At 46.0% G+C, this 16,485-nt stretch overlaps 1 protein-coding gene across 2 annotated transcripts; it reads left to right on the forward strand.

Moving 5' to 3' along the window:
* The first annotated feature begins 157 nt into the window (after positions 1 to 157).
* fxr2 (FMR1 autosomal homolog 2) lies at positions 158 to 14,852 on the forward strand. 2 transcript variants are annotated; one of them, XM_027287848.1, is made up of 17 exons: positions 158 to 1,004; positions 3,831 to 3,883; positions 4,863 to 4,956; positions 5,326 to 5,397; positions 6,699 to 6,847; positions 7,025 to 7,118; positions 7,356 to 7,472; positions 7,565 to 7,735; positions 7,827 to 7,905; positions 8,080 to 8,237; positions 8,679 to 8,765; positions 10,646 to 10,865; positions 10,960 to 11,139; positions 11,304 to 11,498; positions 11,632 to 11,739; positions 11,858 to 11,946; positions 12,073 to 14,852. In XM_027287848.1, the coding sequence occupies exons 1-17, from the start codon at positions 954 to 956 to the stop codon at positions 12,181 to 12,183; spliced, it is 2,028 nt and encodes a 675-aa protein (XP_027143649.1). In that variant the 5' UTR covers positions 158 to 953; the 3' UTR covers positions 12,184 to 14,852. The 2 variants fall into 2 exon arrangements, with proteins under 2 accessions (XP_027143649.1, XP_027143650.1); XM_027287849.1 differs by having other exon boundaries at positions 8,080 to 8,189.
* Positions 14,853 to 16,485: the final 1,633 nt, after the last annotated feature.

The following is a 16,485-nucleotide window of genomic DNA, read 5'->3' on the forward strand; positions in this document are numbered from 1 at the left end:
CTCTCTGGATTTTGATTGGTCACGCTTACGGACCAGCCCTTATTTGCCAAACCAATGAACGAAAGCCAGAGTTGATTGCTGGCCGCCTTTCACCAATCACAAGCCCGCATTTCCAAATGGGCGGGTCTTTGTGGCGGAGGGGTGGGGTGTTCGAGGTCATTCAGTGCCTCTCTGATTCACTCTGTCGGCGTGTGTTTGTGGGGACGGGTAGTTTGGAGTAAGGAGTCGCCGGGCGGTAGTGCACCTCTGACGCTTTTTTTTGGAGAAAGAAACGCCGCTGGGAAAAAAATTGCACCGCAGACGCGAAGGAACGACCCCGCTCCCCACCCCCGGTGACGACTTCTGGGAAATAACTCAACGCGACGACTGCGCCACACGCACGTAACCAACAAACGCAGCCGGGCTGACGAATGCTAGCCAGCTAGCATCCCCTGAAAACTGACGGGGGGACTGAAGGTGTTGGTAGCTAGCCTCCCAGCTAATCACCCATCAGCTAGCATCCTCCAGCCGTAGCATCATTAGCTGCTTTTTTTTTTTCTTCCCCTCTCTCCTCCTCGCGCACGTCGAGACGTAGCCGTCGCTCGTGGCGGGTGCCTTTTTTTTCAAGCCTCGCGAGCACCCAATCCCCACATTCACAAGACACAGACGGACAAACGGAGCTTTTATCCCCCCCCACCCCCTAAAAAAAAAAAAAAACTAGCTGCTGCTCTGCCAGGGAGACGAAGCGTCTTGCGTTGCGTTCAGTTGACACCATCACACCCATCTCTTCCCCCACCCCGAACCCCCTTCTCCTCTTGCCCCCCCTGTCCCCTCCACCCGAAACACTGGAAATCCACAAGCGGCCGGAGAGCGGCGAAGGGCCGGCGGCGAAGCTGGGGGTGGTAACGTTACCGGACTCGCAGGGAGTCGTAGCGGCTACGGACAAGCTCAGCCGTGGGGAGCTGCCGACGAGCATGGACGGGCTGGCCGTGGAAGTTCGCGGCTCGAATGGGGCCTTCTACAAGGTAACCTGCTTACAGCTCGTACTTTCTACTTGTCCCAGTTAAAAAAAAAAAGAAAAAGTTTTTGTTTCAGGAAAACACTTTCGTTCTTCCTTGAGCCCCAGCCCTTAGCTTGGCAATGACTTGAGTATCGTTAGCACAGGTCCGGTTCGGACAAACAGGGGATGGTTCTGGCGCTCCGGTAGGGTTGGCCATTGTGGGGTGGGTTGCTAGCTCCAGCTTAGCTATTGAGCTAGGCACCACTTGTCATCACCATGCATGGCCTATATATATATTTGTTTTTTTTCCATTAAACAAATGTCAACGTGAACACATGCCACACCGCTGGAAACAAATCCCCATAGCCCTGACACCAGATGTGCTTTCTAGTGTCTTCAAATGTGGGATGCAAGCATTGAAAGTGAAGCGAGCTGCTAAAGCAGACAGCTGTTTTTGCAGTATGATGAGATGCTACATCACAGCTCACACACACTTCATGTTTGTTTTTGTTGCCCAGCCCACTGAACCTTTAATCTTTCTGTTTACAGCCGTAACAAGGAAGAACCAGCGTGAAAGCGTCTGAGCTTTCTGTTTCATTTCTGCCTTATTTTCAAAAGAAAGTGGACTTTCATAACCAGGCACATGACTCCAGGTCTCTGCTGCTGCTGCTGCTGCTGTGTCACAGCCTGTTTTCAAACACTGTGATTTCAAATCGAGCCCTACACGTCGAATGTGTTCAAATGCATATCAATGTTTTTCTCTGTCAGGCGTACAGATGTTGGTCGTGGTGAACAGTGTAGGTTGTGACACACTTTGAAATCACAGGATATCAACCTAAAAACCTGGAGCAGGTAACCCGAGGAAGCACACGAGGGCAGAAGACAAACAACCCTGCTCGTCCTCTCCTCCTTTTTTTTTTTTTTTTTTTTTTTTTACTGCTCTCAGTTTAAACACTTTTATTCCTCCATGTGCTCCATGTCTCCCCCTTTTCTGTCTCCGGGTGTTGAGCCTGGTCGAGCGGCCACATGGCTGGTGGTTCAGCGATGATCCTATATTTACTCTCCTCACACCGCCTCACCTGTCGTCCTGTTTTACAAGGGTGACAGTTTGGCTCTGGCATGAATGAACGCTTTTCCACTGATCTCCATTACGTCCATCATCTCGCAGCTCTCATGTTGTGGACGAGGCGGACGCTTAAGTTTGTTGGTGCCATTTTCCGACAGATATGTTTTCCTTGATGGGAGGGAGGGAGGGAGAGAGGAAGGGAGTGGGGCAAAATGTGTTATTGCTTTTTTCACCCCCCTGTTGTGATTGACACACAGGGTGAAATGATTTGGCTTTTTGAATGCACCTCGTTGCCCTTGGTGACTTTTTTTTTTTCTTTTTACCTGTGAGTCAGGTTCATTTTTTACAAACCTGTCAGGAAAATGGCACTTTGTCCTCTTTATAGTCTGCATCTTTAGCAGCAGCGACCACATAACAGAAAAGCAAATAGAAGTCTGTTAATTGTGAATGACTTTCCATGTTAGTTTCTTTATTTTGGTGGGAAATATCTCAATCTTTGCACATTTATTTATATTTTCTTACTAGCAGTCCAATCAAATGATCTGAACGCAGGGCCTACTTGTGTGTAAAAGATACGACTGTCCCGTCTAATCCTTTATCAAGAGAAAGATGGCAAACCTGGCTCCTCTGGCCTGAAGGCTCACCACATGGACGTGCATGCGGCTGCTGGCCTGAGGATGGAAGCTACGTCATAACCGAGCCGCCCGTGACCCCTCTGTGCTACCCGCCTCTCCACCAAGTCAAGTCATGCTAGAAAGAGGGGCTTGCCTGCTCTTTGACCTGGCAGTCGTTTGCGGGAGGCAAGAGGCAATGCTGAATCTGACATAACATGCACACGCAGCTGTCTCCTAATGTGACCTTTTGGTAAAGCAAAGGATAAGCACTTTTTCTTTCAGTCAGACCTGTTGTCACAGCTGGTTTCTTGACCAGAAGCTAGCCCAGCTCCAGTGCCACCAGCACCCTGCTGTGTGAGAGACATTGGTGTTGATATAGTGGCGTGTTTGGAACATTAACCAGCACTAAAGTTGTGATAGATAGTTGGAGTGGACGTCTTTAAAAATGCTTTAACTAAAGCAGCACCTTCCTAGCAGGTGTATCCACACCCCCATTCCCGACCCCCACACACACGCTCGCATGTGAAGATACGGCCTGACTTCTCTGTCCCATATACGGTAGTGTCACACCGAGAGACACACCACACCCACCACTTTCCTCCTGTCTGGTCACTGCTCTGAGGGTGGGAGGGGGGTTGTTGGTCAAAGTTTAGGGCTGCCGTGACAGATTTGTGGATGATCATGATGGACAAGCAACATCTTGAAACCATCTCTCTCGTAATAGCCGTCTCCGGCCTATCACATAATCTGTCCATATGGGCCAGGCAGAGTGAGTGCCTGCCTTCTTCCCTATATACATGAACTCGCCTCTCATAAAACTATAGCTTTCCTACACGCACACAAATGGAGAACATTTTCATGTAGTTTGTGTGTGTGTGTGTGAGAGAGAGAGATTTCCAGGCTGTCAGGAGGAGTCAGTGTTCCTCCTCACTTTATCTAGCACACAATTCGCAGCCAGAGAATTGTGTCAGCGATGTGATGTCTTGGCTTGCAAAAAAAGCCCTAGATGCTCTTTCTGAGCAGCAGTCACACCGTCGGTCTGAGCATGGCTCGCAAAGCCGGCTGTTTTCCGTTGTTTACATGCAAAATCCAAATGTTCCCACCCCCTCGTCACTATCGCTGTCTCCGTCTCGCGCATTCACGGGAATAAAACTCTTTCTCTTTCTTTCAGGGTTACATCAAAGATGTCCACGAAGATTCTCTCACAATCGTTTTTGAAAACAAGTAAGTTCACCCTCTCCTCCTATGTGTCTGCTTTACAACGGCCAGACCATTCACCGGGAAATTAGGCTAGAACTGTAGTAACTGAGTTTCTACAACTGCTCCAGGCTTAGTAGTCTAGTGCTTTGCCCAGACATTCAAAATTGTCCTCTTCAGCACCTGTGCTTGGCATGCAGCTGTCCATACATGTCTCTAACAGTTTTCTACCTCCTGCTCCGACCCCTCCTGCCCTTTCTATCCTGATAGCATGATTTCCTATACTCGTAGCCCCACCTACTGTCTCTTTCCACCCACCCCTCCGGTCCCTCTTTATCTACTTGGCATAGAGTGTAGAACAGGGTGCCCCTAAAAATAGTGAGCCAAGGTATGCAGGGACGGGAGGGGTGGCAGTATGGTGGCCTGTGTCATTTTTGGGATTGTTCCTACCTTCCCAACCCCCTCCTCCCATCTCCTTTTACTTTCCCCGAGCACATGGAGGTGTCGGAGGAGCTGCCCATATAAGATAGCGAGTGAATAAACCAGTTTTTGGTCGATGATAGCAATAAGGCTTTCAAAAGAAAGTTCCTTTTTTTGAATCTAGCATTCAAAATGAGCCTGAGAGGCTTTTTTAGATATCAATTCTGAATGAACACAGAGATGAGCCCAGTTCCATTTTATGTGTCCGGAGTAATAATCTCAAGTTTCACCTTTTTGAAACTCATTTACTGAACTTTATGGCACTCTGCTGAGCTGTTTTCAAGTTCTTCTTTAGTGTCAAAGGACATCATATAGTGAACATAGTTGCTCACTGTCCAGACACACTTCCTCATTAAACCTAATGAGCCGTTTTAATTTAAATTTTCATTACGTCTGTTAATGTGCTGCGCAGCAGTACGGCTAATGTGCCCACGCCATCGCAGTCCCGCTATGTGACAAAGAGCCAGAGCAGTTTCCTTCCACGTATTTGTTGACGCTAACATGCGTTTGTGTTGTGTCGCCTTAGCTGGCAGCCAGAGCGACAGTTGCCCTTCAGCGACGTACGGTTGCCACCTCCGACCGACTACAACAAGGATATCGGTGAAGGAGAGGAGGTGGAGGTAAGTAAGGCCTGCTGCTTTGCATCTCTGTGAATCTCATTCCTCGAGGCCTTTGTGTCCTTACCTTTCATCGGATGGATTGTTATTGGCATTTCCAGGACATCAATACGGCCTCTAAATTATGAAAAAAACCTCAAATGGAACTCTGCATCTTTTTAAAAATCTTTGTATTACTGTAACAGAGCTTCAGTCATAGGTTGTAACTAGTCTTTGTTTTATGATATCTTGAAACATCCAAGCACCTTACCTCACATATCTGTGATTTTCTTCACATCACACATCAGTACTCAGCTGTACACACAGTTATTGCTGCAGTCATCGTAGTTAATTTTGTCTCTGACTCATGTCGTTCGTTGTGTGTTCTTCCAGGTTTACTCCAGGGCCAACGAACAGGAGCCATGTGGCTGGTGGCTGGCCCGGGTCAGAATGATGAAGGGAGAAGTAAGTGGTCGCCAGGGACCAAAGAACATTCTTTCAGCTTTATTTTACTTATGAATAAAAGCAAAAGTGTGTCCAGACAAAAAAAAAACAAAACACTGAGCATACCCTCCCTTTTTTTTGCCTCAATGGTGTCTTCAAATTCCCTTTCCCACCCCTGCGTGTCTGCATTAATTCAAACATCAGTCACACGACAGTAAATTAAAAAGAATGACATGCTCTTTTGTTGTCTTCTCATGTGCAATAAATGCATCTTAAGCCACACAGCTGTTTTCGTATTTTAACCCCGACTAATTTGCCTAATCTTCAGTGCCTCTGCTACGAGGGAAACAAAAGTGACTGGAGGAATTTTTAGTTCCTGGGTTTTATTTCCTCAGGCTTACATTTCCTGGAACCATTTAGTCAAAAAGGACTAATATTATCGGGAGGATGATACCTTGTGTTAGTGATAAGATCCAGCTCGGCTCTTTCCCTTTTGTATTTCCAGGATTTAATAATCAGTAATAGAGGCAAAGCAATTACCTTTCACTTTGCCTCAGTGTTCTGTTGTCTTGCCAGCAACTGTTTATTAAACTCTGAGTACATACACTATGTAGAGTGGCCACAGGCCTGTAGTAAAGAGTCAGTACGTCCTGATGCAGTCATATTTCTCGTATACCCTGTGCTTTTTCTTCACACTGACTTGTCGTGTTAAAATTGATTTGCACCAGGCTCAGTCGGAATATTGTGACTTAAAAAAAAAATTTTTTTTAATCGTCCCATAATTTCAACCAGCGCTGGCTCTTAGTCACCAGCACAAGCTGCAGGTTGAACAGTGGGTCAGTAGGATATAGCAAGGACAGTCTTGTAGTGCTACTGTGCCAGGGGACTCGCTGCTGGTATAGTGCTGTGCAGTCTGATAAGAGCCTGCAGGAATGTCTAGCATTGACTGATGGCTTTAATTCAGTCCTTTTGAGCGTGCGGCATGGAGTGTGCATCTCACTGCCTCGCTCTCTCATGGTTCCCTATTTTTTCATTTCATTTTTTCTTTTTTTTCCACATCCCGTGTAGTGTAGCGTAGCTTCATGACGTGAATGAATGAATGAATGAATGAATGAATGAATGAATGAATGTATGAAGGTGAAGTATATTTTCCTAATTTGACATCAATGAATTTTTAATTTGACAGCTGATTCAGGATTTCCAGACTGATTAGTCCAGCACTTCTGCTCCGGACATATCTATATAAGTTCACATTGGTTATCTGAGCCGACAACCCACTCATGTGTCTGATATTTCTGTGTCATCTCTTCTGCCGTTTTCAGTTCTACGTGATCGAATACGCCGCGTGCGACGCCACATACAACGAGATTGTCACAGCAGAGCGCATCAGGCCCCTAAACCCCAACAGCCCTTCCTCTCGAAACTCCTTTCACAAGGTTCCCATCCCTGTCCCAGAAGACCTGAGGGACATGTGAGTGTCTTTTACATTGTCAGATTTACATCCCGTCGATGGATGAAAAACACTTTTCTTTAAACATTAAGTCCTTCATCACAAGTTGTCTCGGCGAGCAGCGACGTACTCAGTGCTCCGCTGCCGCCACATGAATAACGAGGCTGACTGTCCTGTGGATTGTTTTCTTATCGACAGCTGTGCAAACGACAACATTCACAAAGACTTCAGGAAAGCTATCGGAGCCAACTGCATCTTCTACAGTGCCCAAACACACGAACTCATTGTGCTGGTTAGTACTCAACTCACCTCATGAATGAGTGAATGGCCTTGTTACATATCCACAGACGGAGAAATGATACAGAGGAGCTGTAGTTACAGTCTGAAAGGTTTAAATGAACCGCACGTCGGGAGTGTTATTATGCCACATTTTTATCCAGTGGTCCTCTGATACAAGTTTAATTTCACAAACAATGGCTGAACAATTGTTGCTAAATTGTAACTTAATCCCTCTCTGTTATCTTCACAGTCTACAAATGAAACCACAGTAAAGCGTGCAACTCTTCTGAGTGACATGCACTTCCGCAGCATCCGCACCAAGCTCATGCTAATGTCCCGCAACGAAGAAGCCACCAAACATCTGGAGGTAAACAAATGCACACACCCTGTTTAAAAACATGTAACTTTTACTGTTTGTTATTGATACATTTGTACACAATGTGTCTACCCCCCTTCCAGACAAGTAAGCAGTTAGCATCTGCATACCAGGAGGAGGTGAAGGTCAGGGAGGACTTGATGGGCCTCGCCATCGGCTCCCATGGTGCCAACATCCAACAGGCAAGGAAGGTGCCAGGTGTCACCGCTATCGAGCTGGAGGAGGAAAGCTGCACGTTCAGGATCTACGGAGAGGTGCGACGCTAATGAAGTCATGTGCTATTGTACGTCCCAGGCATGTCACTTCTCAACCCAATTTTGTCTAAATGTTTGCGTTGCGTTACAGACCCCAGAGGCGGTAAAGCAGGCTAGAGAGTATCTCGAGTTCAAAGAAGACTACTTTCAGGTACCCAGGAATCTTGTAGGTGAGTGAGCTACATAACATTCCTGAGGGAGCTCATTTTGTCGGTGACAACATCCCACTTCATCACCATAACATAGTCCCGATTAATACACACGTGTGCCGGCTTTGTTATCGTGACATTCTTTTAACCTTCCTTCCTTCCTTGTCCTTTTCTCTCTCTCTCTCTCTTGCGCAGGCAAAGTCATCGGCAAGAGCGGCAAAGTCATCCAGGAGATCGTGGACAAGTCGGGCGTGGTCCGCGTCAGGATCGAAGGAGACAACGACAAAAAACTTCCCCGGGAGGAGGTAGGCAGGCAGGGGGCAGGCAGGGACGACACTGCCAGCAGCAAAGAGGTGAATGGACCGTTCGGCTTGTCTCCCAGCCCCTAACACACACCCCCCCCTCCCCCCCACCTCCCCCAAAAGTTAAAAGCTACTTAGTTGCAGCAGTGTAGACGGCTGCTTTGACACTGTGCCATTCTGCTGCTTTGTCTCTCTCGTTTTGTCACTAGCACTTATGTTTTCATCGCTTTCAGTACACACAGCCCACTGCACAGCATATGTCAGTTCCGATGCGCATGTGTGGGTGCTTAGCTTTCTGTTGTCTCTAACGGGTTGATATGTTTCTGTTGAGTGTGCTTCATGTGGTATTAATTTTTTATTCTTTTAACCAATCAGTCCAGAAATGGTCTGCAGGTATCTCCTCAAACACGGGGCTCAGTATTAAAAGTGATATTCGTTTCCTTTTTAAATGTCACTCAACTCTTCATCTCCCCCTCTTTGTGTTTTTATCAGGGCATGGTTCCCTTCGTGTTTGTCGGGACGAAAGAGAACATCAGCAATGCTCAGGCTCTGTTGGAGTACCATGTGTCCTATCTCCAGGTTAGTCACAACTCTCGAACCTTCGTTCACCAGTGGACGGCGGTGAACCCTTTCTCTGTTGCTGTCACTCAAAAAAAAAAAAACTACTGCGCTTCTGTTTTTACTCTGAATCCATAAATGTGTTTGTTTCTTAGAAGGTCCCATATGAGACACGTAGGGCACGGGGCGCCGTCGGAAGTGTTGGGCGTATGTGCAGGGTCTTTTCATATTGGTCACCTGTTCTCCCTCCTGCCCAAAACCACATGAGGAAAGCTGCTGAGAGCACCTCATTTTGCCCTTACCTCATGCGCTTTTATAAATAGCTCCTCTCTCTGGGATGGGGTGAAGGGTACGGTGGAGTTTAGATTACCAGCTATCTGGACCCTCGGCTTCCAAAAATAAAGACCCCCTCCGACCACCAACCCCCTACCCTCCCTTCCCTGCCTCACTTCCTTCACACCTCCCTCGAGATTCAGCTGTCGTTGGTGGAGGCAGCTGTCACACTGTGAAGTGAGACCCCCCTCCTCCAAATTACCCACCACTAAAACACCAAAGAAACTGCTGTCACTGCACTGCTGCCATTAGACGGCAGTGCCCACCCCCCCCTTCATCTATGAAGATGGCATATGTGGCTTAGCTGAAACTGTGATACTCCCAAAGATAGTAGTTTTCGTTAAAAGAAGTCATAAAAGTGTCAGCAAACGTGATAAACTGTTAACTTTCTAACTTTCTCCTTGTTGTAACTCCAAGAGAGTCCCAGCTAAATGATATTACATGGTTGGAGAACTGTGGCCATTATTAGTTTTCCCTTGTCAACAACTGCTTTCCCAATTTTTAAGGTGCCGGAGACAGATCTTATCAACCAAATCTGTTTAATCCAGTTTGGCATCTGTGAATCAAAAAGGCCTGAGAAGATCTGAGCCTCTGTCCACATAGTGTGCTTTCACATCCACTTAGTCATTCAAGGCACACCAGGAAAGTTTCAGCTGTTTTCTACCAATAGAACAACACTGCCCTTTATCTCATTTTAAATTTGGCTGCAGTCTGGAGAAGACAGGAGTGTACAAAGATAGCAGTGAGGCAGTGAGGTAATGGTAGCGTTGACAGATGCAGCTGCTTTTCCAGATCTCGATCGCTACAAACTACAATACTTAAACACAACAAATCAGCCCATCTGTTGGAAATTAGTAGGTGTTTGGACAGAAGTGTGCGCTCTGTCAAACCGGTCATGTTCAGGGGGGGGTTGTATTTGCCCACGGTCTATCCGTTTGGAACGGCGAACTTTTACGCATTACTGCCACTTAGTGGCAGAGTGATGGACTTCATAACAAGCACAAAAGCAGCGCAGGCCCAACAGCAGATGTTTAAAGACCATGGCTTTCTCCCAGCACACTGCAGCAGAGTTTCTGTCTGGAGTGAAACAATTGCAGTTGATGAATTTTTTTTTTTTTTTTAAACTATGCTTATAATCCTTTTTATCATCCCTGCACTCCTTCTTTTTGTCTCTACACATGATTTTTAAATAGTTGTACGCATGCTTTGTTTGTAGTTAAACCTGCTAATGCCTGTTGGTCAGATGATCTGCATACGATGGTAGCACTTACACTTTGGCACAGCACATTATTTTTGTCTGGAACTGGAAGGGGCCCAGGTCACCTTGTCAGGCTAGATGGCTCAGGGATCTTATGTTTCAGTTATTGTTGGGCAAGGTGCATTATGTCCTAATAATAAAAAGTCTAACCAGGTTAATGGTGTCATTAATGACTTACCTTGAAAAGTTATTTTTGAGTCCTTTTTCATGTATCTAGTTTTTGTTTTTCCCGGACCTTCGACCGTTCGATAAACCATGTGCTGAGGAACAGGCTCTAACGTGAACACTATCTCTCATCCCTGTCTCATAGGAAGTGGAGCAGCTGCGCCTAGAGCGTCTCCAGATTGACGAGCAGCTCCGTCAGATCGGTGTCGGGTACCGCGCACCCCCTAGTCGAACCAGCGGCCCCGGAACCGAACGGGAGAAGGGCTACCTGACAGATGACAGCAGCAACTCACTCCACACCTCACGCACCTACGGGGGCCGCGGCAGAGGTCGCAGGGCCTCCAACAGCCAGTACTCTGGATATGGTGAGAATGAAGGGGCTGAAAGTTTTAAAAGAGTAATATTAACTCTGTTTGCTTCTCCTGTTTTCTTTACATTATTTGTCTCTGCTTGATCCAGGCACGAACTCCGAACTGTCCAACGCTTCTGAGTCAGAGGAGATGAACGATCGAGACCAGCGACCCCGTGGCATAGGCGGTGACGAGAGAGGCTCCCGACGGGGCGGCAGGGGCAGAGGCTCTAACTCAGGACGAGGTCGTGGAGGGCCTGGGTCCAAACCTTCCAACTCCATCAGCTCAGGTAGTTAAAGCCCATTTTTAGGAATTTCTTAGATATTTGCATATTGGTAATGATTGAATAGCTTTTGTATACAGAAAGGTGAGCTTACCTGAAAGTCTGTGAGAGAATGTGCACTGTCAGTGTCTTTGTGGTAAAACTCCAACATATCCTGTGGCATATCCCAGTGCTGAGGGATCCAGACAGTAACCCGTACTCACTGCTGGAGGGTGAGGGAGAGCTGGCCGACGCAGACCTCAGCGAAGGCATGGGAGGAGACCGCCGCAGGCGCTCCAGACGCCGCCGCAACGACCAGGAGCCCAGTGTGATGGACGCCGCCGGAGAGTCAGACGGCCAGGCTGGCCCCAGCGAGAACGGACTGGGTGAGTATCAGATTCTCATCACCACTGCGTGAATCTGAATTGTTGCCGCGGCTCGCATTTAGCACATAAGTTTCCAAACAAACTGCGACATTATCAGTAAGTTGACTCGTATTTTCTCACTTGACTGTTTTAGATGAGGAAGCCCGGCCTCAGCGCCGCAACCGAAGCCGCCGCCGTCGCAATCGTGGCAACCGCCCAGAGGGAGGTTCAACCAGCCGTGACAGACAGCCAGGTGATAATGGTGAGTCACCACGTTATGTTTTTTTTGTGAACCAGTGTACACTTTAAATACTTCATTAAAGCAACACTCTATGTAGCCCCCAGCAATTGTTGCAGCTAACAGATTTCAATGTTTCCAGTGACTGTTGCCGACTACATATCTCGCGCTGAGTCCCAGAGCAGACAGAACCTGCCTCAGAAGGAAAACCATGCTGGCCCGGAGCCCAAGGTACAAGCCGAAGCACACACACACACACACACACACACACACACACACACACACACTGACCTCTGTTTTATTCACATAAAGCTTGTTGGACCACTCTCACCTTTTCCCACCGTTTTGTACCCTCAGGAGAACGGGACCAGCGCCCAGATGCCTGAGCGAACGCCCTCAAAGCGTTCCCCCAGCAAAGGCATGACCTCGCCCAGCGAGACCCTGACCTTGGTTAACGGGGTCTCGTAAAAGAGACGGCCCTGCCCCTCGCGAAACCCAAGTCTAGAGCAAGACTCCATGGCAAACTCTGTCCCTGCTTGCATTAACTTAAACCTTAAACAGATGAGTGAAAAGTACCTGACAAAAATACCTGAATTCATACTATGAGAGTGAAAAAGTACAAAAAAACGACAAACGCATCTACTTAAAAACACACGTTAACGGTGTATGCTATCCTATCTATCAGTACTTAGTGCTTATTTAAAAAAAAACAACTAGCTTGCCAAAAAAGAGCTGGTGGATATGACTTGATTTTTAAAAATACTGAAATACGAGAAACAGGACGAGACTTTTTTTGTTTTGTTTTTGAAAACGGTTGTCTTTATTTGTGTCTTCTTTTTTTTTTTTTTCCTTTTTTTTGTTTATGTTAAATTTGTTCACTGTTTATCACTGGTTTGGACTTGGCGGTCGCTCTCTCTCAACCAAAACAGACGCTTCTCTTAACAGTGTTAAAAGTACAGACAAAGAAGAGATGTAAGCTGTAGGGAGTGGCGTAACGAGCAGAGACAGTCCAATAGCTTACGTGACGCGATGTTCGCACACTGTACCTTGGAGTGGAGACAGACAGATTGGAATATTGATAGACATTGTGCCTTGAATTTGAAAAAAAAGAAAAATAAAAAAAAAACTTGAGTTTTTTTTCCATTTAAGTTTGTTTTTGTTTCCCGAGAGGAAGAAAAGATGGAGAGGTTTTCTTCCAGATTCTTTTTTTTTTTTTCTTTTCTTGTTGTTGTTTTGGTTCCAAGAAGAGAACAGACCTGTGAGGGAGTGATGAGAAAAATGAGTGAAAGCAAAAAGGAGGGAGTGGCTGGCCAACGTGAGGGGGAGGAAAAAGTCTGGTGCCAAACACGAAATTCAAGGCGCTTGTCCTCATTCCGAGTAGAATGGACGGCGTCGGGGTCAGTGCGTGCGTGTACGCGCGTATGTGTGTGTTTGTGTGTGCGCGCAGTTGAGATATTTGGCAACCACAAAACTAAAACTGGGAGGGGGCGAGGTAACAAAAAAAACACAACACAGCCCTCGGCGGGGGTCGCACGGTGAGGCATCTCTATTTATGAACAGGCCTGAGAGGTAGGGGGTGGTCAGAGGATGTGTCGCTTCCTCCTCTCACCTGTTTTAGGTCTTTTTGAGGGTCCAGGGTGGCACCCACACAAGCCACAGGACAGGCTGAGACCAGACAGACGGCAGACTTGAACTATAGATTTAGACTATAAGAGAACTATACCGTGCCTCTTTCTCTTGTGTCGGAGGGGGGGCGACGGTGCTAGCTTCCAGCCACACTAGTGTCTTGATAAACCACTGCAGCGCGCAGCTCCGGATGCACACGAGGGCGACCACCTTTCTGGGACGGGTGCTGCTAGTGGAGGGGGGTGGGGGAAAGGGGTTAGGGCCTCGGGAGACTGCGGGCTGTGGGATTTGGGACAGCTTCAAATGACGTGAGAGCTACACTGACACACAGACCCACGCTTACAGGTACACACACATACACACACACACACCCACAAAAAAAGGCATACACACCAGGCGCGTGTAAGTCGACGTGGTCGCCCGCGTGGCGCAAAAAAAAAAGTGGAGGACCGCAACAGAAAAACTGTAAACAAAGTGTCTGTCTTGTACCTGGCAGTTTGGGTTAGCAAATGGAGTAAGAGAGGGACTCGAAAACCTCAGTGGCTCTCTGCTCATGTTGTTACTGTTGTCTTGGTTACCGCTCTCAAGTTTTTTTTGTTGCTATTTCCACATCTTAGAAAATATGAAATAAAAAAATGAAGTGAAATCAACCTCTTCTCTGGAGACGAACTTTGATTTCTCTGTCTTGTGAGTTTGCAGTCTATTTTTCTAACTTGCATGGCATTTAGTTAACGAGTAGTAGGTGGTGCCTGTCCTGTGCATGAGGAAAAAGGGTGTTATTAATCTGACTTACAAAGCCATTGTTTCATTCACTAGAATTGCTGCTAATGTACACATTGAATGTCCAACTAACGTAGAAAACTCTACCTTGACGAGAGAGAGAGAAACTATTTGTGACTTAAAAGAGGGAGAAAAAAACAAAAACATTTCCCACTCCAGCTCATCTGCCCAGAGCGTCCCAGTTTCTGTCGGTGGATGCGAGTCAGGAAGGTACCCATTCCTTCGCTCACAAGTTTCAGAGTCTCACAAAGTATTAAATTACAAAAAAGAAAAAAAAGGGGGGCAACATTGTGCATGACAAGCAAGCGTCCACATGACCAAAGGTTTTGAGAGACAGATGAATGGGAGTTGTGTGGTTGAATCGAGATGACCCAGATGCTGCTCTTATACATTTCTGCTCACCTGTATGTTGTGTTTTTAAAAAGAATGAACGAGCACTCGAGTATTTGTACCTTGGTTCAGTTGCATGTGTGTGAGTGGAGGACGAAGCCCTATCTGGTATGTTTGTGTTTACCTTTATACCTCATTGTGTGAGTACTGTATTTCCTTATGTATCTGTATCCCTTACGTCCTGTTGAAAGACTGCTGGCTGCTCTGTGTGTGTGTGTGCGTATGTGTGTGTGTTTGTGTGCGTCTGTGTGGATGCTGGTTGTACAGTCGACTCCACTCTGTCAGATTTTGTCTCTGGTTTTCTCACTCATGTTCTGATGGCAATAAAGGACTTTTCATTGTTTGGTATACATTTTTTCTGAACAGTCTGTTCTTTTTTTTTTTAAATAATAATAATAATAATACGCCCAAACTTTTCAAGAGAAGCTTTGGCTGGGTTAACATGACTGAGGCACTCTGTAATGTGTGTATTTATACTGAGGTGATTTCAGCAATTCCAAATGACTTGGTTCCAAAAACAAATGGAAGATCTAACTGCGTCACTAGTGTTAAATTTGTCTCGAGCTATTTTAAGCGATCCTTATTTTGAGTTTATAGACGCATCAGTGAACTTCAGCTGCTATTGTCATTTTTAGCATTTATTGCTGCTTTGATTCCACTTTCCCCTTGTGTGGCTGTGAACAGGCCTCTCCTGAAATATGTATTTTTTTTCCATCTTGTATGGCGTCGAACACAGACATGTTTCCTTTTACACTTCCAGCCTTGTGCTGTCAGGCACAGAGCTGCTCTAAAGTTGCTGTTAAGACACCGCCGGTGTTGTTTTTGTGAAGTCGTTCTTCTTTTGATATAAAATCAGACACTTTTTTTTTCGCTGTGGAGTGACTCAGCAGGTTGCTGTCTTGGCAGTTTCTGGATCCACAGACACTGGATAGCTTTCCCTCTTTAGTAGATGTGTCATCCTATAAATGAGGCACATGGACCCACCCGTTGAGAGTATCTGCCTCCCCCCTGAACTTAGTGTGTGAGTTTATAAAATGTTGCTACATTTTTGGCAGAAGTTTAAGGCAAAAACTTAAACGGACATTCTAAAAAAAATCTATGGAAAGATTCATGAAATATACCAATCAAGTATGATAATAAAATATAGAAGGACAGACCAACAAACATGGCCTTTAGCTCAGTTTAAAAAAAAGTCATAACATCTGGTGATACTGAAACAAATTGGAACAATGTTCTACTGTCTGAGAAGAACAAACATGCTTGGAGCCATCATAAAAAAAATACTGCATTTACTTTGTTGTAAACTTAATGCAGCACATCATCAGGAAAAACACCATCCTCGCCATGAAGCACGGTGGGTGCAGCATCATGCTGACAATGCTTCTTTGTAGCAGGCCTTGAAACGCCTGTGAGGGTACCTGAATGCAGCATAATACTGGAAAATCTTGGAAGGAAACTTTAATTGAAGGTTTATTTTCTAGAAAGACAGGTCATCCAATAGAAAGTCAGAGATCAAAACAATGATGTTCATCTCTAAGTCAATCAATTTTCTTTTCTTTTTTTGGTCCCAATGAAACATGACAGTTTGCACAGAAGAATGGGGGAAGACTCCAGCGTCCAACCTGAATCGGACGCTAAATGTTCCTCTTTTAAAGGACTGATTCATTCGTGTTTCTCGATTCTTCATTCCTTAAACATTCCATCAAACCATTAAAAAGTCTAAAGGGAGAGTGGAGTCAATTTTCTTGAGCACTGTGAACCAACATATACTTTGATTTACCCCTGGTTGCTTTCACTTGTCTTGCTGGTTGCTATGTTTCATTCCATCATGCACTAAAACAGTTTTAGCTCCTATATTGTGGTTGTGTGTTATTCACTGAATAACCATACAAAGCAGGCGATTCTGTTCTGAACACTTGTCATCCTTTGCTTCCTTCCTGCAAGTTGCTGGGGAAGTGGAGATCTTGAAAATCT

The sequence above is a fragment of the Larimichthys crocea genome, chromosome XIV, assembly GCF_000972845.2.
Source record: "Larimichthys crocea isolate SSNF chromosome XIV, L_crocea_2.0, whole genome shotgun sequence".
NCBI lineage: Eukaryota > Metazoa > Chordata > Actinopteri > Sciaenidae > Larimichthys > Larimichthys crocea.

Excerpts from the sequence above, each read along its gene's own strand:
- fxr2 (XM_027287848.1), top strand. The coding sequence starts at position 954 with ATGGACGGGCTGGCCGTGGAAGTTCGCGGCTCGAATGGGGCCTTCTAC. Across the intron at positions 6,848-7,024 it reads CCAGAAGACCTGAGGGACAT|CTGTGCAAACGACAACATTC; the intron begins GTGAGTGTCTTT and ends TCTTATCGACAG. Across the intron at positions 11,499-11,631 it reads CCCCAGCGAGAACGGACTGG|ATGAGGAAGCCCGGCCTCAG; the intron begins GTGAGTATCAGA and ends TGACTGTTTTAG.